Below are 25,278 nucleotides of genomic sequence, written 5' to 3' on the forward strand. Positions count from 1 at the left end.
TACTTGTCAGCTGGCCTATTTATATCGGATTTATAAGAAATGAGATTTTTTTTTCTAGAAGTAAAATAACAGGTTTGGAGAACAGAGCTTCCACCTTGCGTTATTAATAGAATTCCTGATAATCTGTGGCTATATTGTCAGAGCACATAGACTAATTGCACAGAGCCAACAATTCACTCAGCATGGTGGTTAAAATGGATAAATGGGTAGAAATGATTTGTATTAGTGCCTGCAGTCTCTTGTAAATGTCAAATAGTTTCTTGACATTCTAAAATCCAGGCTGTGCAGCAAAAGTGGGAGAGTAGCATTTCGTATTAATTTAAAAATGCATAAAACTGATTATCCTCTTCTAGCACTCAGTATTTCACTGCTACATGAAGACCCTAGACGCTGCTGAGAGCTGGCAGGATTGCTTGATGCTTTCAACTCATCATTTCTCTCATTTTTCTTTCAGCAGAGCAGGGAATGTTTTACTTTAGATAAACAAGTAAAAATTCACTTCTTGTGTAACAAGGTATTTACAGAGATTCCCCATGACCAGTTCTCCCACTTGGAGAAAACTGTAAATATTCACAGGCTCTATTTTCCATGCCTGGCAGTCTTGCCATTCCTATGAACCAGGTATTCCTTTTGTCTAAATCCCAATGCCATGCATGTATCTTCATGTATTTCAGCCCTGTCACTTCAGCTTTTTACTGTTCGCTTTAATCAGCCAGCAGGGTTTGAAGAACACCTGGATGTATTCTCATCTGCTACTCTTTAAAGCGTTTACAAAATGTTCTAGTGTAAAGGATTTATGATATTTCCTTGGTTCACCCCTTTTGTGTACTTACCATACATCTGTTAGGCTCTATTTTTGACTCCGCTGTAGTAAAATGATGCACAGGTGTCACTGAACTGACAAAACTGTTAATATTTTTCCAAAGCTGATCACTTATATTTAGTACAACTGACATGTTTCTCGTTGTTCTCGTTAATACCCGCATTTATTCCAAAAGATTTGTGAAATGAAATCATCAAAAAGGCTACCAGCTGTACAAGTCTTCTGAAACCTCTGTTGTCTGAGTCTGCCTTACACATTACAAAAACATGCAGAAAGGCTTAGTTTAAAAAAAAAAAAAAAAAAAAGAATAAGAGCAGGAATATCCAGGTGGCTTTTTAAATGTGGAACACAATAAAACAGAGTTTGGAAAGTATTGCACAGAAATATATTAACGAAAAAACAAGATATGCAATTTACAGGTTGAAGTATAAGGTGCTGTGCCTTTGCCTGAGCCGACATCAGCACAGCAGAGCTCGCTTCGTGTAGGTTCACCAACAAGAGCCTGGCAGCACCGAGCTCACCAAAGTGGGACTGGCACCTCGCAGGCGTGCATATCAACACTCAGAAATCTTTTAAGGTTAATTAATGTTAATTGCTCTGAAACACTGTGTTAGATAATTCAGCACTAATTGCTTGGGGATCGGGATGGATTGCTGCCTCCATTTTGGGAGCACCTGGGAGGTTACTTGGGAGAGGAGTGATCGGGATCACAGCGCAGGTGTACAAGAAATGCAGCACGGGATGAACAGCTAAGCAGCAAAGTTCATGCCAGCCTACTGAACACAAGCCTACAACTTACAGTATGCAATTTAGGTAAAGAATCAATAGATATACCAGCAATACATATTTGTTGTCATGTGCTTGTCAGGACTTGGATGCATTTGGATTGAAATTCACTCCCAGATTTTAATCTAGGTATTAATCCAAAGGTAATACCCAAACAGCTTCACGTGTCTGGTTACTCACACAACCATTAATCATCTCTGCTGACTGCATCTTATCTCAAAGCCAGACCCTGAGCCCAGAGAAGTCCTCCACTTCTTTCCCAGGTAGGAGCTGCCAACCGCAGTGCGAGCAGTTGTTGAAGCCACAGGGACCACCCATGAAACGAGGCACTAAAGCTTGACAATGAAAGCTAGCAAGACCTGGCAGTACATGACAGGATCTTCTTAGCAAAGACCATTCCCAATTTCCCTGGCACAGAAAGGCCAGAGGTAAAACCCTGGTGCTGTTAAAATCAAAATGAAGCTTTCCTCCTAACTTCAATAGCACCGCACTTTTATCCGCTGCCATCTCAGCGGTGTCGCACTTAACTGCAAAAACAATCCTGTGTTTTTAAGCGGTGCAGATGAAAGTCATCTGAGGCTATAGGACGAGTTCCTACTATCGCTCGCTTTGAGGTTGCAGTGGTGTCAGATATCTGTTGGTATTTCGTCCTTGTCCCGTGCCCGTAACACAGAAAGCAGCAGCCGTAAGATGCTAGCAGTGAAGAGATCCAGACTTAAGCACTTTCCAATAGCACAAAATGGGGCAATTTACCAGGAAGAGAGGGAGTTGCGTTAGCATGAAAAAACAATGCTAAGTTATCCACAAGATGCTGCGAGAGAAGGAAGACTCATCAGTCCTGAACACTGGAACCAGGAGGACCCATCAGGATTTTACATGACAGTGGTGAAGCCAAGCCAAGTAACCACTGCTCTAACTGGGGCTGTGCAGAGCAGCACAATTGCCTCCCTGTGCATGGTGTAACAGATAACAGGTTTAGAGAGAATCTGGCCTCGTGTTTTCCACTGAAGGTCTGCGTGACAGGCGAGCTACTGCAGCTGGGAGCAACCCAGGAGTTCCTGCAGAAAATCTGCCCACGAGTGTCTCATGGCGGGGCTTAAATGCGGCTGCAAGGCCAGTTAGCAAACACGAGGTGTGTAACTGGTCACGTCTGCAGGTGGGAGCAGTTAATCCTGGCCACCAGCAGCCCTCTGGTACAAATCAGGTGAGCAGGAGACGTGTGCAGACCATGACACTGGGAAGGTGCAGCCTCTGCCTCTGTGGAGCCGAGAAGTGCCCAGTGGAAGTGCTTTACCTGGCATGGAGGCAACATAACTGCTCCCTGCTAAACGTCTGAGTGAGGGGCACTGAGACCACTCCTTCCTGGGGTTAAGAAGGACTGAACGACACCTTACCACTTAAATCACCTCCCCGTGCTGTTCGTCGAGCTCAGGTGTGCACCAGGCCCACAGACTTGGCAGCAGTTCGGAGCCCTGCAGAGCCTTGGCTTCTCCCCTGCTCCCGGCCAGCCTCTCCTCTCTGCTCCGCGTTTGCCCTCTTCAAACTTTTGGCCCCTGACACGGGGAAGCGTTTGGAGAAGACTGGCTGGGAGGAAAGGAAACGAGATTAAACAGAATAGGTCACTTGAGAGCGGTTGCAGAAATGTCTTTGTTTGCTTGGTCTGGTAGCTTCGGGAGGTAGGATCTTCACATCTTTTGCGGTTACATTTATGTAGAGAATAAAGGCTTTAATTACTTTTTAATTACTCTTGCTTTCAAGCAGGCTGTAGAGAAGCCAGAAGAAGAATTGAGACTCAGATTGCCTCAAAATCAGAAGTGTCAAATAAACTTCTGAAGATTACAAATGAACCAATAAAGCATTTTCCAGTTTTACTAAATTCTTTTCCACTCCTATCACAAACGACATCCCAAGTTTCAGACACTGCCTTACCTGGCCATGGCAGGCACGGAGTGGCACCTCCTGCTCCTTGGGGAGGGTTCCCTGGAGCCCCCTGTGCTGCCAGCGCATCTCCCCAGCCCGTGCAGTGGGCAGACAGCAGTTTCAGGAGGGGGGGTACGCATGGAGTTGGATGTTTCAAGGGAAAACAGAACCTGATACTTCAGTTCCCACAGGATGCCACCGCAGCGACTATTTTCTGTAAAACAAAACCAGCGGAATGGTGTTTTACGCCACAGCATCACATAAAAGGCAGGAGAGTTGGCCCGGTGATACTCCTACACAGACAGATTCCTGCCTCTCCTGACAGGTTCACGTTTCTTTATCTGGCAAGCATAAAATTATAGTCTATGTACAAAGAAGCCTTTTTATTTAGAGAACAATTAAGCTAATCCCGGCAAGATTTCATGTTTAACTAGGTTTGTAGTGAACAAGTTTGTCGTCTGCATTCAATCAAGCTCTTTTGCCTTTCAGAAAATAGGGGGAAAGCAGTGTAGCTGGAAGGTGGAAATCTAGGCTGTCTGAATTGTGTGCAAGTCCCACATGAGTAAAACTACAGATCTATTTGCTAAAACCTCAGTATTTTACCAGGTAGACTTCTTTCTTTAACCTTTCATTAATCTTCCAATTAAGTAGTAAGCTTTTTTTTTTTGGTAAGCCTGCTTTTTTCATTAAAATGACTTGGTGTACACAACTGCACTTGATAAATACATATATATGAATATATATGCACACATGCACGATAAAATGAAATTGGTATTGGCATAAAGGTAACATTAGCTGCACTCATTACAAGATGCAGACTCTTGGCCTTCAAAGTCTCACCTCTTCAAACGCCTGGTTAGGGTCTGTGCGTTTCAGTTCGGTTTGAGTTTGGGCTGGATCCAGCTGTGGCCAACGATGATCTGAATTCAATGAAGTCACAAGAAGATAATAATTCAGCTTCAGTTCTGGCTTTTGACAAAACAATGGTTCAAATCAATCTTTGGTTTTGGTTCTACTTCCTGCTTAACAGCTGTGTAAAGAAAAACATCTGGAGCACTACCCCGGTAGGGCCAATAACCGAGGCTGCGCGTTCATGCTATCCAGATAGCACCGATAATAACAGAACATCCGGGCCAGCCCTCAGCAACAACAGAAGCGAACAAACCCAAAATGTTATGCTCTACTCCCTGTAGCAGCCAGGGACTTCATCTACATCTTCGACAGTAAGGAAAACAGGACAAGAGCTGCTGTGGCTCTGAAGGAAGGCCGCCCAGCACAGCCACAGGAGCACAGCTAAACTCTCTCCCCCAGACAAGGAGGCCTCATGGCTGTGAAAACCAACCTTTTGCTACCCCCTGACCATGCCTGGGCTCTACCCGGCACAGGCTGGACTACATTTTATCTCCATGTTTGTACAGCGCCTAACACAGGCGAGCCTTAATTTGGGATTCAGCCTCCAGAGGCTGGATCAAAGTAGGTTTAATGGGGAAGCATAACCCACACACAAAACGCAAAGGAAGAGTAATTTATGAAGGGGTTGAGATGCTCTGTGGAGTGGTCTCAAGCCCTGCTTCCATCTGTGCAATTTCCAGACCATAACTGTGGAAATTTCTGATCATGAAACACGGGGACTACTCCCAGCACTGGAAGCCTAGCCCAAATTCAAGGAACCATCATTTCTGGAGAATAGGCCAGTAATATATACCTAGGAAAGGGTGCAGGATCATGAAATGTCCAGAGGTTGTGCACCCAACAAACACAAATGCTCCAAGCTGTGATTTTCTTAAACAAGGACTCCCATAGCCAGCACTGGCTGCATAAAATTAGAACTGCTCCTGGCCTGTTTTATCACACACTGCTCTTACGTATCAGGCAGGCCTCAAGGGCCTCTCTCGGAGCTTTTGTATTTTCATGGCACAAAACGCTGTTCATCTGCTCCCCACCTGGATCACATGCTCTTCACCTCTGGGTTTCAGAAACACACCGCCTCGTGTGTCCATTGGGAGACAAGTAAAAAATGTCCTTTGATGAAAATGTCAAATTGTTGCTGTTTCACTGCTCTTCAAGATGAGTCAATTATCTCTTTTTCCCCTCTGAGATTATTAAACTAAATTTGTGCAAGGCCAAGAGGAAAAACAGAATGCAATTGACAGTGGAGTTTGGTAAGCTTTTGTTAAAGTTGTGAAGTTTGTACTCTTCCTGTAAAAGTTAACAAAACCAGAAGAAAATAGAGCAACAGCTCTGCCAACACCACCAGGACCAGTAGTGCTCCCTACATTTCAACTCTCAAAATTAATTTTGGCTTTGCATACCAATGAAGATCTACTGGAGCTTATTTATATTTACCAGAGGGGGAACAGAAACCACAGTACGTTAGCAGCCAACTTGCTAATTTCCTTGTTCAGTGACTGATAAAAATAGAGACGTGTTTCCAGGATAGTAGCCTCACTTGTAATGTTCTCAGTCCCTCTCTCTACCATACCCACAGACTTGCTGCCTTTAAAACATGTACCGAATCCCTCAAAACTATGCTTCCATAAGTCTGAACATGATACTATAGGAAGCTTGTAACATCTCTGTTAAACCACAAATCTAAATTTCACATGAGGAAAATGAAAGCATGCCTTCTGTTTTTTTTAGCATACTCAAATCCTGAATATCAATATGACTACTCAAAAGAAAAAATAGTTACAAAAGAAATTGTGACCTAATTTCTCTATTTATTTCTTATCGAGAAGTTTTCAAACACTGGTTGTGCCATTCCCCTCTTGGGAATCCTGAATATATTTGTCTCCATTCATATACCGAAAAGTGTAATTGGCAGGTTTGTGCCACCAAGTCTTTAAAAAAGTGTTTAAACGGACATATGTGAATAACAACTATAGATGCAAACCAAAGGATTGATAATCATGATTCACCCTCTTTGTTAAAGTGTTGGATATCAGCTACACAAAATGCTACAGTATTTTATTATAGAGATGTAAAATCATTCCATACTCTCTTCCAAACATACAACTTGTATTTCAGACAAGGATACCAAGGGGGAAAAAGTATCCAGCTGTCTAGAACTCCAGATTCTCTCATTTGTACTGTCATTTAAAATAAGACAAGATTTAAGACCAGACTTTAACTGTTTCCAAATGTTTTTGTGTATGCTTCTGCCGAAACCTTTAACCATTATCAAGCACTAGAATTCTTAAACAACAAATACACACGCCGTGTTCCTTTTATTTTGTTTTCAGACACTTTTCTGTTGAATGCTTGGTATCACACGTTAATCATGGTAATATATGATAAATACTTAATGATTTTCAGAGCACCTTGGGTAAATTGCAAGTGCAAACGATTTTAAACATTGATATACAGAAAACTCGTATTCCTGTGGGGAAATGTCTGTAGACACTGCAATAGCAAAAACGCACTCAAATTATAAGTTTAATTGTAAATTTCTGAAAAAACTATTCACCCTTTGAAACAATCTCACAAAAAATAAATACTAGCTTTACTGAGGAAAAAAATCTGCATGCACAGGAGAAACCTGAACCTAAATACATGTGGGAAATGCAGAATACGGCACTGAAACAAAACAGAAGGGGTTTAAAAATGTTCTCTCTAATCCTAGTATGTGTTTGGCTTTTTTTTTTTTCCTGGAAAAGATGTAACAAAGTGCAAAAAGTAGTTGAAGTATTACCTTCTTTAAGTGTTAGGAAAGAACACAGCCTCCCGTGTGACTTGCCAGTGGACCACGAGCATATGTGGCCGATGACACACTCCGGGTCGGTAACTTGGCCGTCGATCCAAGCACTTCGCAAGCACAGACGAGTTAGTGTCTCAGCTTGACCTTCTGTCTTCAGCATCCATCTCGGAAAGAAAATGGTTTACTTGGGGGTGGGCTGCAGGAAAGGGTGACCATATGTTCTGAAGCAGAATTCACCAACAAACACGAAAAATTGAGAATTTCACTCTTTGCCACTCTAGGTTTATTCTTCCATGTAAAAATAATCAGAATTTTACAGTTAATAGAGAGACTTATGAAATAACTTATTTCCTGGGCATTTTTTCTTTTAAAGTCAATATATTTTAAAGTCTATATTTTATGGTGCTATTTACAATAAAGAAAAAAACAACACTTTCCGTGATAGCAATAATTTATTGTTTTGCATAAGAAGGTAAGATCAGAATCCAGGTAAGACACCAACCAATGACCTGATGGCAAATTCAAGTATCGAGCTTGGTACAATAAAAAAAAAATACTACCATTTGTTTGACTATGGCAAACAGCTAAAACACAATAAAAACATCTGGACTTGACTGTCAAAACATACAGATCCCTAAAAACCCACACAGCACATCTTGAATATCTGGAATATTGAAAACATGTTTAGTCATCTTCGTTCCCAAGTTTTAGGAGTCCAAAGGAGCACACAGCCCTCCCCGTAGGTGCCTCAGAACAATTCAGTACACAGGCTCAGCGTCCATCGTGATAACCAGGCTCCTGTGCTGTCAGAATTGTTGGGTTAAGACATTTTTTTGCCATGAGCTTGTATCATCCCTGCCAGCCTTACAGTGGCTTCTATTTTCTTTTTTTTCTTTTTTATTTTTTTTAAAGCAAACACAGTGATAATGTTGATTTTCAAGAGCACTCTAGTAATTTAACTATAACTACCTCTCACTCCTTAAAGACTCCGTGCACATTTTGCTCTGCTGGATTTATGTTTTTGTGATTCCCTTTCTTTTGCAGGTGTTACAATTCAGGACTTAGCTTCTGGCCTGGAGACGGGGCAGGCAGCCATCCATCTAGGAAATGCCTGCCAGGACTGTGCTGAGGATCAGAGTCGGTGTCTCTGTAAATGCACGGTGCTGCTCACTGCTGCCCAACACAGCAAGGATGTTGGAGAAGGTCCTCCTAGACCACACTGACCCAGGAATGGGAATTAAAATCTTTTCAAAAGGACAGGAAAAACAGCATGCAGGAGAGCCAGAACTGTTTCAAATGGGGACTTTGGAGAATATTCTAGCATATAATTCTTAAAGAGAAAAGCAGGTCCCTTATGGGACAGTTATTTTACACTGATGTTCTGAGACACCATGGGGTAGGAGCAGCGTTAAGAGTGTTTCGTTATGGACTAAAGCTCCTCTGGTTGGAAACGGCCAGATCCTGACAGCTGCAGAGTGCCCGCTCAGTTTTCACTGGTTGCAAGAGGTGGTGAGGGCACTCGGCACCTTGCAGGCAAAGGCAAACAGCCTGAATTACAGATCCCCTGAAAAACAGTTTGATTTTCAATAATTAAAAAAAAAAAAAAAGATAACCATTTTCTCAACCCACAGAATCTGCATGCAATTAATTTAATCAACAAATTTCAATTTGTATTACAAAAAGGTTTAAGTCCACCTGAAAAATGGTGAAATTTGACAGAAGTTACATTACAGCCATTCAAACAGAGCATTTATCCATACTGAGATTCAGTACATCTGTAACTCTTGCATAAACATTTCCAGACTCCTAGGGATTTTGCTGTTGTTGCTTGCATTTCATTTGTTTTATACAACTCTAAGTCAAAAGCAATGACCCACACATTAAATATGCATTTAGAATAAAACTGCAGAACCCGATGGCTTGATCAGCACATGAACTGAAATAAAATATTTACATGGAATGTTGAGCTCAATTTACAGAGACGGTGTTTCAAATTACAGTCTTAGTAATCTGTTTAATAAATGATCACATTGACAAGAAATTTAAAAACTTAACATCCCTTTTCAACCCTTTCATAAATATATAAGTTTTCACTAAATTCTTTACTCTTTAAACAAGACATCTATATTCTCTTTACAGATTAACATGAAATAACTGTTTCCTGTTTGAATGCCACAGATGTGATGATCTGAATTGAGCAAGTTCCTATACACATTCTGTACTTACAAGACGTATTCACAACACAACACATGGGTGTTACTTGGTCTTTACAGATGTATTCACTTTCTGCATATCAGTAGTAAATAAAGAAAAATACCAAATTATCTATAGTAAAAATACATAGTCTATGATACATTAGTTTTCACTGCCACATCAAATTTAAAATGAGGTTTCCGTGTCTGACCACTGACAAAGATATTTTTTATAATGAAGTCTACAGCATTAATTTATTTTTGGATAGAGACAAAATGTCTGTTACATTACTAAAAAAAGTATCACTACATACTGAACAATAGGAAGAGTTAACTTATTGCAACTGCTTTCCAGATCTTCAAGGTTTCCTTACTAATTGGTTGAAAATTTCTGAGGGGAAATCTGTTCTAAAGAATGGTAAAAATGTTTGTAATCAATTTAAAGAAAAAAAATAAAAACTCTTTACTTTGTTGCTATTCATACTGCTTCGCCACTGTTTTTACAGATGACTAATCCCAAAGATTTTGAAGTAATATACATAGTAACTCACATTTTTCCCTATTTAAATAAATATTCCTGTGAGTTTTGTTGTGCCACAAAGCATGCATGAAAATGTTTTCAATCCATGCATGCTCACAGCAGAGTTTTTCACAATTAAGCCACTGAATATATCTTTTTTTTCATGAATACTCAAGTGCAAAGGAATACGAAAATCACTCTGTACATATAAGACAAGGTTCACATCTAGAAAAGTAAAAACACTTATCTTTTTATGGATAGGATGTCTTCCTCATAAAACTGTTGGTCACTTTTGCCTGCCTCAGTTCTCTCAAGCACTTAACGGATAATAACTTCCAAGTGCTGATGTGCTTTTTATGAGAGCAGTTATGCTTAAAACCGTCAAAGTGCTGATCTCCAGTAGTAATTACTATCTTCTGCAAACTCTCCATTAAAAAAGCTTACCTTGGACATGGACATAAGAATGATAGAGAGGTGTTTGGCAGTTTTGTTACACTAGTATTAGCTCACTTTACTGAGCGTAGTAAGACTTCGGTTCGACCTGCCTGTACTGTCCCAAAATTATGAACAGGAAGATTGAAGACACAGGAAAACAAGACCAGTGCCAAGTATGTGAAGAGTGCACCTGCTGCTCAGGCAGAGTTAGAAAGCCCTCCTACCAAGAAAATGGCCCTTAAGTATTGCCTAACCATGCACCAGATTTAGACTCAGTCGATTTCAGATGCCTTGTGTATATGAAACGTTACGAATGCAACCAGCTGACAGGAACCCAGAAGGTCTCAGTCTCCAATCTGTCAAAAGTTGTTTTGAGCTCACTGTAGGCTGTAGCGAGGTCATCGTTGACTATCACCTTATCAAAGAGGTGGCCATACTGGCTCTCCATCACCTGGGCAGACTTGATCATTTCTTGAAAATCTTCCTCCTAATAAGATCAGTGCAAGGATTAGTCTGTCCACAGAAACATTATATAAACTAATTCTGTGGTAAATGTGAAGCTACTTGTTTATTTCTTATCTCGTCAGGAAATGGAAATTCTGTTTTTTATAAAAAAAAATACAGAAATGACCATTCCAAATAATCTCAGAGAACATTCTCATAAATAGCGTTTGCTCAACAGGCAATTCTTTCATCTCAGCCCTTGCAGTAACACCGTTGGTCACCGCATGGTAATTAGAGAGACATCTTCTGTTAGCAACACCAGTGGAGAATGTTTCTCGCTGTTTACTTTGATGATATATTTAAAATTTCATTACTTACGCCTTGGCTTGCTATCAACAAGCAAATTATTACAGTGCAGCCTTTACTCTTTTAAGAGCTTGGCAGGAGCTGTCTTCCTATGCCTTGTTAGACCTGGTTCAGTGGACTTCTGTTCATGTTTGGGAGGGAACAAATCCTTGGAATTTAATTGATTACACAACTATGAGATAATAAAATTGTCCTAACTAAACAATATTCTGAAGTTTGCTCTTAAGAATGAACTCCTCTTACATTTTATACATGACAGGAAGTATTGTTGTAGTGCATTATTTCCAAACTATTTCAAAAGCATATTCTACAAAGACAGTCATACATAGACTTACATCAATCTCTGTGACTCTATCTATGACTTAGCTTGAAAACCAAATCTAAAAATTCCCAAATAACATCTTATGTTTGAGTGAGGGAAAATGATACACCCCTTAAATGCAGAAAACAAAGTCTAACCATGATTGGCTTTGGTTTAGTCTCAATTAAAATATTTTTATATTGTATTTCAAGGAAGTAAGTAAGTTACTATTGGGTAACACGACTATTTTTTTTTCTTTCTTTTCTGATTATTGACAAAAGGCAGCATTTGTTACTTTTACTTCCATAGATTTTTTTCATTCTTTCTTATAATATTTATTCCCCTGTAACATTTTTTGTGTCTCTTAGCCCAGAATATGTTCTTTTTATTAAAGCAGCATTTATTTTTTCAATTGATGCTTTATATTTGAGGTTTCCTCTAAATTTAGACTCAGAAATACACTTGATAAAACAAGGAGATTCCTATACTTAAATAGAAACATCTAAGCCCACATGCAAATTTTTTAAAGGAAATCCACAGCATTATTTGTCATAAAAATATACTTGCATTTTGAGGGTTCTTCAATTACATAAACTCAAATAGAGCACGATGGAAATGTAAATACCCATGAGCACAGCAAACAATGAGAACATCACAGCAAGTTTAGGGTGACAGAGACAGGGAAATAACATGTATGCTAACCACCACAAACAAACTCTTAACAAGTTCTCATGCTTTACGATGTCTAAATAAACTTACTGTAAAGGGTTTTGCAGTTCCCCTATCATCTTTACTTGAAATAATCTTGGCATTTTTTCTGGTCTCTCTCAAACGGTCAAGCGGCGGAGGCTTTATAAATATAACAAATGGTTTAAACTCATATGTCCGTAAGTGTTTCACTGTCTGGGAAGAGGAAAGATTTAAATTAATTAGTTTATTTCTCAAAATGGAATTCACTGTAGTAAAAGAAACTCTCCACTACGCAAAATAAACCCATAAAGCACTTCTAGAAGGCTATCTTCAGAAAGGCTATCTAAAAGTTAGCTTTCTGTCCTCTCACATTGTCAGGGTCCACAAGACCCTGGAGAATGGGATCCCAGAAGGGCTCACAAGCCTGGGTCCCCTGGAGAATTTAGTGTTTCACTGAAAAATCAGGCATGCTGGACTTGCACCAATCTGGCCAAGAAATCTGTCCGCACCAGCCCCAGGAGCCCCTGCCCAGTTCCCCTGGTGCAGGTTTGGCTTGCCCGGGTGCTCTTCTGCTGGCACAGCCCTCTTCCTGCTGCTCTACAGAAAATCCCCACATCTGAAACTGCACCGGGAACTGCTCACAACCTGCTGGGGTTCAGAAGCCGCAGGCTGGCCACCCTTGGAGATGAAACACTTTGCCTACTTTTAAACAAAGTGGTCCAGCTCCTGAAAGCACTGTAGTTATTAGTAGAAAAAAATTCCCAGTGGAGCTGTTCAGCTGAGTTGAAAGACAAGGAAGGTCAGTGCAAGAACAAATGGTTTAGACAGGAACGTTCTTAACAATTATCCAGCCAACAACACATTGAACGTGTTCCTTGACTTGTGTGTGCCCTGCAGGGAAACCCTTTGCACGGACATACTGCTAAACGCGGAAGAGAGGTGCTGGATTGGGTGGCAGCTCAAAGCTGTTCTGAAATTTAAGTTTTGAAGAGAATCTCTAACATGAAACAGCAGAAAGTTGAATGAAAATATGGGAGCACTTCGTAATTACATATTTGGTATTGTGATGTGGGCTTTCAATTCAGTTAATTACTGAGCTGAATACTTGCAATACATATTGAAGTTTATTTCCTCTTCTCCTTTCAGCAAGCCTTGCTGCAATAAAGTCACCCAGCAAGCCCACTCAATAGTAACTCAGCAAGGAATAAAATATACTTTTTTAGAAACAGGTAGGTTCCTGGAATCCTAATATGCAACATGGGGAACTACAAGATTCCAGAAGTGCTTACTTACATGAGGCTGCACATCCAACAAACAGACTTTGTTTTTAGCTAGGACTGATCGAACAGAGTCTAAACTTGTACCATAGTAGTTGTTCTTATATTCACCATACTCGATGAACCTGTGGCAGAAGGTGAAAGCAACTAGAATCATTTCCATTTTCTCCAGCGAAAACTTATCAGTTTGGTTTATAAGATCTAATTCAGAAGCAAAAATATTTTACTTTACACTTGAGTTTTACCATGTTTTATAAAGGAAATGCTGTCAAGTACTTCAGCATGTCAATTTTAAGAAATCTTCTACTTTACCACGTTCAAATCAGTAACACCTGCTTGTATTACAGTTAAAGAGAAAAAAGTACTGTAGTCCAACAGCCCACTAATGTTTTCCATCACCTCTTTTTCTGAACTAATGCAATGCAATAAAACAGTGGATAAGCTAAACAATAGAAACTACTGAAATTTCATTGCACACTACAGAATATCCAAATTCTGTCCCAGAAGAGAAGGAGGAGCTACAACAGTGCTAATGGAACCGAGGCGGCTGGTTCTGTGCTATAAAAGTAAAGCACAAGTTGCCAAAAAAGCAAAGCACAGTTTGAAGTTTCAATAAAACCCACAGCTTTGTGTCTAATACACTTTTGCCCTCTGAAACACTGAGGCAAAATTTCAAGCTACAATATTTTACAGGCTGCTAGAGAGCATGATGCTACCATTGTCTTCATTTTAGTTTAACTTCTGGAGGGTTTACAGGCAGGGGCTTCACTGTAGGTCTCTAAATTCAAAAGCACAGGAAGTGCCTGTCCTGAAAAAGAGCGGAACTACACAAACATTGATTCAAGCACGTTTGCAGCACTTCCAGACCCCTTTCTTCCAGCACTGCAATGCTTTATGGCTATCAAAGATGACTCCCTATTAAAAGAGAGCTCCCCCACCCTCAACACCTACAGTTTCAAGTCTTATTGATGAGCTGAAGTACTGAAACCACTTGGAAACTTAGAAACATTTGCGTCTGCCTATATTTCTTTTTTGTTCTGTATTTCTTTCAGATTCTGTGAATTGTTTATGTATCAAAATGTAATTCTAACACATCTTCAAATCACTGCAACTTACATCCACTCTGAATTATTATCTAAAGTTACAACCAACCTCATTTTACAATAAAGCCATTGTTTTAACTACAGTTCTAATTAAAACCTCTTCACCATACTTGTTATTCTGTACGTCTGTCTCAAACAAGTGCTTGGAAATGAAAATGTATTCAACACCATCACTTTCTTGGCTTCTTCTTGGTCGGGTAGTGTCTGCAGTTTAATTAAAAGAAAAAAAGAGGAGATGTACAAAACAATATAATGCAAACCAGTTCACGAAACATTCAAAAGCGCACAACCCTTGTGCAATACTAAGCATAGTGGTTCCCTTACTTCTGACAGACATAAGGCTGCTCTGGTAGGCAGCACTCAACACGTGATAGGATTGAGTTTAAAAGCATGTAGAGAAGAAAAAAAAACCTACTGGACAAGAGTCAGATTATCATTTTTATTAACCAGTGGAAAAATCCAATAAAATGAGGACAGCTGAATAATAAAAATGAGCAGCAGTCCATAACAATTACCCCAACTTTGCCACTCGTTAAACTTATTAGCATATTAGACCGTAAAGGGAAACAAAGTTCACCAACCTGATTTATAAAATGTTATGTTCATTAACAACACTCGCAGCTATGGTATGTAAAGCATGATAGTAAAGAAACAGGGTGTGAATTTTATGTTTTAGTGCTTTTCGTTTTCTGGTGATTCTTTTCTCTTTCAGTAGTCTTGTATTATTAGTTGCAGTTTTTACTTTCCTTCAAGCACTAGGCACAAAGTTTTTACCTACAAATGAAACTCCCTTGTGGGGTTGCCACTTATGGATAACAAACCCATTTAAAAATCACATTTAACACAAGGTGTGTGTTACAGCATCATGTATTCTTCATCATATATGAACATATACAACCTGCTTGCAGAAACACAGTTCTTGAATGCCATTTGATGCCATGCTCTTCTTAGGCTGACAAAGAGAAACATTTCCAAGACATGACCTCCAGTTCTCCCTGCACGTCCTAACTTACTGAATTTCAGGGAGATGGATTTCTTTACTTGTTTATTTTAAATTATAACCACAAATTTGGAAGAGAAATGAGAAAAGGCAGCTTGATGAATACTGGCAATTTTTAGAGAAATACTTTTAGGCAAATGATTGCATATGCTTCAATGTGTTAAATATTTGGGAACATCTGCCTTTTTGTTGTAGTTTTCAATACCCAGCTGAGGCAAATATTTGCAAATGTAATGACTTGCTGAAAACAAATGTATTCACTTTTCTACCTAGAAAATTATTTAATACATATACCTTATAGTATACTTGTACTTGCAAAAAAATTGTGATAATATCTCCTGAATTCAAAATGTTGGACCCATGTTTTTGAAGGATCCCTATAGGAGGCAAAATTACAAGTACAAAGCAGACCAAGGAATGAAAGCCCAACTAAGACTGTTAAGTCCTCCATGTGAAAGAAAAAACAGTTAAGTACTGTAGAATTTAATACAGAGCAATTTCATACATTATTATACAAATTATATTATTTGATCAGATAGAGGGAATGAAGGGAAAAAATCCCCAAACCGACTTTTCTGAAGCTAATAAAAGGGATTTAAATAATTTATGCATGGGATGAAATTGTTTATTATCAGCCTTTATTTTCCAGCCTAATGTATAAAGGGCATTTTGCTGAAAGCAAGCATTGGTAACAGAGTATGTTTCACTGTTTTACAGCTAAATCCAGGGTGTTCTTCAGCCGAGTTTCATTACTAAACCTCACTGACATCAATCATGTTATACTTGCAGTAAAAATCCACTGCAATGCCTCTGAGCCAAAACGTCCTATCAATTTAATCAATGCTATTTAAAATACAACTGCAGCAGCACTTTCAGAAATTAGCAAAGTAATCTGGATGCCAAGCATGCATTTAGAGACCTAAATCTGAAAGTGCCTTAAGTTAATGCAATAATAAAGGAAAGCCAGTATAGCATTAAGAGAATAGAAGTGTGTTTTTACTTACGTGGCACTGTTACCCCGTAATGCTGGGTGTCACTGATCAGCAATTTCCGTTTAAGTTCATTCAGTCCAACGCCTACAGGACCTGAAAAAAACAAATGGTGCTGTTTCCCCACAGCCAGGTCTCTCTGGTCTTCAGGCACAAGTAGTACTCCCCGAGATAAGTCCACATAGCATATAGCTAAAATACAAACTGGCTTTTAATCAGTCATTTAGAAACGCCCATGGATATAGCCTCTCCTCGAACATACAGCGCTGACAAACTTCAGGGGAGTTAGCTGGCAGTTATTGTGTCCTGACTTTACTACTGAGGAAAAAATCAGTGAAAAAGTTGACAGCAAAGCCAACTTTCTTCTCCACGGCAGCTACCCACAACACTCCCCCCCCGAGGAGCACTGCTTCCACCTTCTCCCCACGTCCTGGGAATCCCGCTCCTGCCAGCCTCTGTCGGCCTCAGGCCGTCCCCGTCCACCTTTCGATGGAGTCAGGGCAGCACTGAACAGGTACAGGGATGAAGGGCAGCTCCTCTCCATGCACTCAGCGCTCCCCAGGTCACAACCTGTCTGGGGTGCTTTTGTTTCTTTCTTTGTTGTTGATTTTCTTTTGAACTCTGATTGTATGCTGCCTGCGGTCTGAATTGGTCCAAAACAAATGTTTCCTTCTTCATGTGGCTGCCAAAGAGAGACCACTCTTGCAAGGAGGTTGGCAGAAAGAAACAGAGACTGCATGCAAGTTTTTTGACCCAACTCCTCCACCTCCACTTGAGTACTGCTGTCCTAGAAGTTACCGAGGAGACATTGCTTTTGATTTTGGGGTTGTCCCTAAGTCTTAGCCATTTGCCAGTGACTCTCGAGGTTCCTCTGAGGGCACTCTGTGTCCTGTGAGCTCTCAGAAGCTCCATGTGGCAACCGCTCCCTGGCACCAGGCACCTTCTGTGCAGGGCTCCAGCCTGTCCGCCGCGTTTGGTGGTGGGGCTGTGGTGATATGTTCAGGGAGGAAGCACGGCTGTGTGTGTCCAGGAGTTTCTGATGGTATACTGGCCTTGTTTCTGCCAAGCCAGGTCAAGAGCAGAACACAGAGGAAAGTAATTTGAACCACATCCCAAATAATCCAAGGATAATACATGTGGTTTTAAGGAAAATTCTTGCTGTTGTAGGAAAAGGGATACATATATGCATTGAATGCTTTGTAACAGAGACATTTTAGAGATCAGAAATACAACACCTAATAAACATTTTAATGAAAGCGTGATATATTGCTTAATTACTAGTGAATCTGGTATCAAGAAACAAAGCCTGACGCTTCAACACCTTCAGGTAACTATTTGTAAAAATGACTGTCCACCCTGTCTGAAGTTAGAAACACATAATGATGAAAAGCAAAGGCCTGCTACTATCCCCAGACTGTAGTCCCTCTGTAAAATCTTAAGAGTTTCTGCATTTATAATTTTATATGTTTACATAAGTTAAAAACACAACTACATTTCAAGTTCCATCTCTGACCCGCCTGTAAATTAATCTATCAGTATGTATAAATGTTTATTTAATATGGTGTACAGCAGCCTCTACTGGTGCATGTCTGCAGAGGAAAGCAATGTGTCATGAAGATAATGGCATTACTTTTGTGTTTATTTAAAAAAAAAAAAACATTTTTTCCTCTTTTAATAGTATAGCTATTTAAGCAAACAGATTTTTTTTCAGGAAAAGTAATTTAAATTCTCAATATATTCTAGCAAAGTTGAATGAAACAAGTGGAATTTGAGTTAAAAAGAATCACTGTATTCCTCTAAAGCAAAAAAAAATTCCCATCAAATCTACACAAATATTATTTCCTTAGCCTATGTGCTGTCAAATCAACAATATGCTTTTAGCTCTATTTATATATAAATAATCCAGGCTTCATTTACTGTGACAGATGCTTTGGAAACTTAGATCAAATCTGTTTTAAGACCCAAACCTCATTACTACTCTGTCTCCCCCTCCAGATTACCATTCTAAATTCATCTTTAAAGATAACTACTGAAAGTTGTGGATTCCTCTTTTTCAGCTGTCTTCATGAAAATCTCATAATTGTAGCACACGGACATTAGGGGCTGATTCCTAATTAGTAAAGCCATCCATTATGCTCGTTTTTACACCACACCTCCTGAGTGTAATGTATACTTCTCTTCTGAATCTTCTTTTCATTTGATGCTACAGAGAAAGATGCTGGTTTCTAATAATTATGAATCCGAATATGATTTGAACTCAAGAAGAGAAGAAAGCATCAGGATTGAAAAGGACAGTCCAGATTCTTATTGCAGAATGCCAGGCATGTGGGACACATGACCGTAGCATAGTTTTAGTTTACTATAAATCACCCCAGGCAGCAATATTTAGTGTTACAGTGACAGATTTAGAAATACTTTGTTTATTTTTTTTAAATGAACATTTATGTTGCTTGATGTTCCATGTTAGTCATGTCAACTGAGTAATGGTTGAATCCTGCACAAACGGACTGCAGTGCCTACCTTGCTGTAAGACAGTCTCTTGCAGAATTAAGACCCCCAATCATTAAAATTTGCATTACGTTTTGTACCATTCAGATACGTCTTAAGAAAACTGGAAAAACTGTTTGATGTAAGTTCAGGTCTCAGGAAAATTAACCCAAGCAGTTACTCTTCACCAACAAACTGATCTCCTAGAAGTCTATTTATTTGAAAAAGAAAAAAAAAAGAAAAAAGAAAATGGTCTTTCAGAAAAGATTTTGGAAGTTAGGTGATATCACCTCTGCTGGGACTATAAAGACCCAGTAGAAAACATGCATTGATGGGCATTCTGTGTGTCAGTTATTCCTTTTCTAGTACAAGGGACAATTATAACGCAATGTAGAACTATGGCACAATGACATATGAGGTAGAAAAGCAGAACATCATTTTTCTGTTTTTCAATAAATTGTAACTAGCAGTGGGAGTGTACTTCTAGATTTGCTGTTCACTGAAGCAGGATCAGGGAGTTCGTGCCAGTTTTCTCATTGGCAAGACTCGCCAACATAGATGTTGCATCCTTTGTAAAACAGACATTTCTGAACCATGCTGACCTACCTATTCATTCAGCCCAGAAGGTTTAATGAGCATAGCAATTCTAGAACTCCTTCTTCATTGTTCAGACGGTTTACTTGGAGCAGTATGGTCAAAGTAGACTATACTCCTACAGTATTGCTGTAGAGCTATTACATTTCTGCAAGCCACTACTGAACGTATGCTAAAGCTATGTGGAGCCACTTCTGTTTCATCTGCCTTTGTACTGAGATAGACCTTGTCTTCGCATAGCTTCTTCATGATAAAACTAAAGGTGATGGATTTTTTATTTTTTTAACATAAGAAATACAGCAACAGAGAACTCTATCAGTCCCTGATTCCTTGACCAGAAGGACACCATTGCAGGGAGTAGACAGCCTAGTTTGGGGACAAGACCCCTTTCTGATCTGTGCCACATGCTAATAACTGTTCCGTTGTGGTTACACACCTCTGGTCCTTACTTCCATCACTGCCCAGGACAGATGCATCACCACAGATGCACCTGAAAGGCTTTACATGCCTCTGGTGACAGCACTGTATGCAAACAACCGTGTGTGTTCTGGGGCACATGCTCGTGGTTTGTTACTACTGACCTTGCTTAATCCTAGCACTGCCCCCTTTAGAAATTTCTGTCTTAGCTGATACTATGCCATGTAAAATTGCAGTATATGGCACATCCATTCTGACTCTCAAGAAACAAAATTTGTGCTAGTCTGGCCTTCGCAATTACTGAAGCAGAAGCCTTTGTGAGCAGGACATTTTCCTCATTAAAGTAAATGAAAATTCTATTGTCTAAACAATATGTTTCACATTAAAATGTTCTGCCTCAGCTTGATAAGGCTGCAACACTGGTCACATGATATTGGACAATTTTGCTTTTAGCAGAATCATCACATTCATAACACCTAAAAGACAGCACAGCAGAAGCATCTGTATCATTAGCACTCCAGATGATCCATTATTTTAGCCCCAAGGATATGCAGGACTTTATTCACAAGCATACATTTGCAGACAAGGTAAAAGCTTGACAAACTAATACATCTAGCTGAACCTGAGACTAAGATATATCACACTACAGGGCACTAAAAATTACTATGTATGCAATTTGCATTCTGTAAATTAGACTAGACCAATTTAAAATGAGGCCAAAAGAAATTTCCACTTTACAGTTGTCAAACTCTCTTTACCTAAAAAAGAACAAAACAAAACCTCAAAAGCCTTCCAACAGTAAATTATGCATTTAGGCTTAGCATAACACAACAGACATTTAGTGTCCCCACCAATTACAGCTATAAATTCATTATCTGTCCCTTTGTTTCCTGGTAATAATAACCAAGTTATGTTTGACAGATTATATTGTACGCTGCTACTGGCACACAAAAAGCTTTTAGAATATATTCACTCCTACTATACCTGTGTTGCTTAGCTCTGCTACTTTTTCCACATTTTGCACAAGACATTTTTATGGTATTGGCCAGACTTAAGCTGCCCTTAATATCCAGAGAAAAACATCAGAATTACTGAAGTCTGCAATAAATTTCTGAACTGCTTTTGTTACTGAAAAAGCACACTTTCTTCATTTGATTTATTACAACAAAAATCAAATGAAATCTCTAGGTATTCTTTAGATCAGACATATGCAATTTGTTATAAAAAGTCTACTTATCACACTTTTGCACTGCGCTCTGTTGATGTAAGTGTAAAATCAACTCAACCATGTTATTACTTGTTGCATATAGCCCACAATCTCGCAGTGATCACACTAGTAGGTGGCTGAATTTTAGTGCTGGAGAGTGACAAACCTGTTTATTAAAAACTAAATTTAATGTTCCCTTGGATATGAGTGATATAAAAACATAGCTACTCAACAGTTCATAACAGTCCCTGATAGAGGGTCATATTTCTCTGCTCTGCTGCTTTTAGAATGGAGGAAACTTTACTAATGAAGCATCAGCCTATGTACTACTGCAAAAGAAACAAGAATTAATGAGACATTATTCATTGGCAGTATTGGTTACTCACTGGCACTCCAATGGCTACATTTGAAAAATTTAAAATAATATACTTCCTCCTTTTTTAGAAGATTGAAGCAATACATTTCAATTAGATAATAAATACTGTAGTGAAGCTATGGTGGTGACAGATTACAGAGGAACAGAAAGCTAAGGGTGACATCTTTGATATTCTGCAGCTATATTTACATCTGCTCTTGGCACACAGAGGTCCACCTCTCATCTACCTTTCTCTCAACCTGCTTATTTACTTATTTTAACACAGCAGATTTCGTTGCTGTCCCCTTATATATACTGTCTTGATTGACCACAGGTATTTGTTCTTTTTCTATATTGCTATATTGAATGATCTTTAAGAGCAGAGCACTGACTTAATTCTTAAGAGTTTTAGTACAGATTGACTGCCAGCTTCAGATTAGTCACCACGGTAGCTATATTTTAACATCAACTATTTTTGTTTTGGCAAGGCTGTAAACATCGTCTTCTAGAGCATCTGTATATACTAATTAGGATATCCTATCTAGATGGGTGGACTACAAGACAGGTGAAAAACTGCATGAACAATCGTGCTCAAAGGGTAGGCTCCAGGTGGCTACTGAGCTAGCCATGAGTCCCCAGCGCATGCTGGCAGCAATGAAAGCTAACAACATGCTGGACTACATCAGCAAAAGGATAGCCAGTGAATTGAGGGAAGTGATTCTTCCCACTTGTTAGACTCTGAGGAATAATCAGTCCATGTTGCACCCTGTGTTACAAGAAAGATGTTGACAAACTGGAGGAAGGCCAATGGAGGGCTTCCAAGATGATCGAGAGCTGAAGTATGACCTTCAGGTGAGACAGGCAAGGTGGAACTGGGCTTGTATAGCTTGGAGAAGAGATGGCTTCAGGAGGACCCAACAGCACCATTCTAACACTTGTTGAGAAGATGGAGCCCGCCTCTTTACCAAGGTGAATGGTGGGAAGAGAAGACACGGTGGGAAGACAAATTCTCAGCGCTGTTGTCATCAGCAACCTGCTCTGAATTCAGTGCTGATCCTGCTTTGAGTGGGAGGTTGGACTAGGTGACTTTCTAAGATCCCCTCCATATGAACGAGTCTGTGGTAAATATTGCGCTAATTGTCAGCCCTCTGTTTTACCAGGTTAAAAATAAGGTTAATGTTAATTTGAAAACAACTTACCAACCAAAACTACAAGCCTGTATTTGTCATTAGGTTGTCGTCTGTATCTTGCAACTTCTTCGTATGTTGGGATATCTGCTGTGTCGTACTGATCGCTCTTCTTGCACTCATACATAGATTTGTTTGTTTTTTTATCTTTTCTGCTAAGACGAAAGCTTCTTCTAAAACCAGCTGCAATAAGAACAGGATTTTTTCAAAATAAGAAAGTAAGTCTCCTCAAAATATCTGAGAACAGTCTCTTCCAAACACTCGAGGATTGGTGCATGGAATAAAAATTGCACCGTATGTTTAATAAGCCATGTCATTAAAATGATATTTTCCCACAGTTTAAAACTATGTCAGATACCTATATAAACTGCAAAATTAAGATTATCAATAAAATCATCACAGTTACAACAAGCTGTAAAAAATAATTACATTAAGTTGTTAACATATTTAGAAAATTTGTGTATTTTATACATTAGGAGATATACACAAGGAAAACATTCATGCAATCTGGACTCTCATACCATACTTAATGCATTTCTATTAAATCATCATGGCACACAGACATCAAATACAACATATGGTAGAAACACATCTAGTGGTTGAAAGAGTTAATGAAAATTAATTGAATTATTTTTTGTGCTTGGCTCCATGCTGATACTACAAAAAAAGCACACTGAACCTTTCCCGAAGATGTTTAAAAATAAAACCAAACACTGTCAGTTAAATTCCAAAACACCATGAAACATCTTAGACAACACAGTTGCTGTATTATGGATATGTTAGCATGAAATTGAAAGTTAATATTCCTATTAAAATTGCATTTACAATTGCATCAACAGTATTACATCTATAGTACCTATCTGCAAGACTGGAAATTTCACATAGCTATTAAGTATTTACAAAAGAGATTATCATAGGCATTTTCAAGCAGAACAGTATACCCCCCCCAACACCATATGTTAAAAACTAATTTACTCCTGTGTTAATGATTACCTTACAGCTCTTCAAATAAATCCTTTACGTTAATTTTACTGGTATCTCTATTGTATTGCTTTTGTTCTAGAAGGAACTACAGAAAGGACTGCAAAGAAGTGCTGCAAAGCTGATTTCATTATTTGGTGGTAATATAGTAGAACACAAACAACAGTTTAAAATTACTGAAAAAATCCCAACACCTTTTTTCTCCCAAGAATATTTCATAGGACAGTAAACACACGTAAACTTTTGGTGACCCCACATTTTTCAGCAATATGTTTTCATAAACTTGTAAAAGCACTTATGTTTAGGTGTTTGAGAAGTAATCATATTACAATTTCTTCTTCAAAGGCAGTATCTGGCAAATTCAACACCCAGTTCTGCAAATACTTAGAACCAGATCTGAAGCAAAATCCTATAAAGCTTTGTTACAGGCTTAGCATTTTGCACACCCACAGTTCCACTTAGCATAAATCTTTGCAGAACCTGGATCACAAAGCATGTTAACCTACTTATTTTGCTGATGTGAGTCCCTATTACCTATAGGAATTTTGCAATACATACATACACACAAAAAAGGAAGGAAATTTTGTTTTGAGAATCCAGGGATGTCGACCACTCATATCCAAAATATGAATAAGTAAAATTAAAATTTATGAACAGGGAGAAGAGCTAACAGCCACAGAAAAGGATGATGCCATTTTTAAGAACTACCGTATGTCTAGACTGAGAAGGAGGTGGACTGAGATAAAACAGTGACCAAAATATAAAATAGGAAAACATAATGAAATAGACAGAATTATGCTATTTTCTTCTTAAAAAAAAGAACACAAACACTGAAGTGACTGCAGTGAGAAAAGCTTTGTCAAAGTGTTGATAACTATAATCACGAGCCAGGAGATCCTGTCCACAATAGGGTGAAAGTCCATTATGACGCTACATAACCACAGTATATGCAACTATATAAATAAAAGCTAACAGTAACATTAGCAATACAGACATGTGAAAAGGGGTTATAAATTTCCTGAGGTCTCATCTGAAAGGCTTCAGGTTAAAAAACTGCCCTAAAAGCTAGCTAAACTGTTCCTGAAAATTGAGCTCCATGCCTCTGAGCCATGTCTCATAGCTCGTTTACCAACAGCTTCTTAACCTCAGCTTAAATTCTGAGATGTGAAATATTTTGGAAAAATATCCTTTTAGTGAAATTTTCATGATTAATTCAATTTCTACTGTTAGGTTTTAATAAGGTGATTTGTAACTCGTTCCTTTTTCTTCCACCCACTTCATTCAGATTTCAATAGCAAACTACCAGGACATGGGTTATAGGAGAATTTTCAATCTTTCCTCTTAAAGGAGAACAAAACCGTGTGGTGTTTTCTTTTGTGGGGAAAAATAAAAAAATAAAGAATAAAAATATAAGAATGTTTTTGGTGCAATCTTTAGGCTGATTTGTCCCGTGTCACTTTTACGGGCTACACATAAAGCATCACCAAGACTCAAGTGACATGGTTCC

At 39.0% G+C, this 25,278-nt stretch overlaps 1 protein-coding gene across 11 annotated transcripts in view; it reads right to left on the reverse strand.

Annotated features, from left to right (window-relative positions):
- Positions 1-7,659: 7,659 nt before the first annotated feature.
- The window catches only part of MPP7 (MAGUK p55 scaffold protein 7), a 152,464-nt gene continuing 134,845 nt past the window's right edge, over positions 7,660-25,278 (reverse strand). For all 11 annotated transcript variants that reach the window (XM_083823664.1, XM_083823657.1, XM_083823656.1 and 8 more), the window contains 6 exons: positions 22,803-22,973; positions 16,559-16,639; positions 14,665-14,758; positions 13,468-13,576; positions 12,244-12,387; positions 7,660-10,860 (listed from right to left, as the gene is read on the reverse strand). In XM_083823664.1, coding sequence (XP_083679790.1) covers positions 10,681-10,860; positions 12,244-12,387; positions 13,468-13,576; positions 14,665-14,758; positions 16,559-16,639; positions 22,803-22,973 — 779 coding nt within the window. In that variant the 3' untranslated portion in view covers positions 7,660-10,680. The remainder of the gene's footprint in view (positions 10,861-12,243; positions 12,388-13,467; positions 13,577-14,664; positions 14,759-16,558; positions 16,640-22,802; positions 22,974-25,278) is intronic.

The sequence above is a fragment of the Anser anser genome, assembly GCF_964211835.1.
Source record: "Anser anser genome assembly, chromosome: 2".
NCBI classification, from domain to species: domain Eukaryota; kingdom Metazoa; phylum Chordata; class Aves; order Anseriformes; family Anatidae; genus Anser; species Anser anser.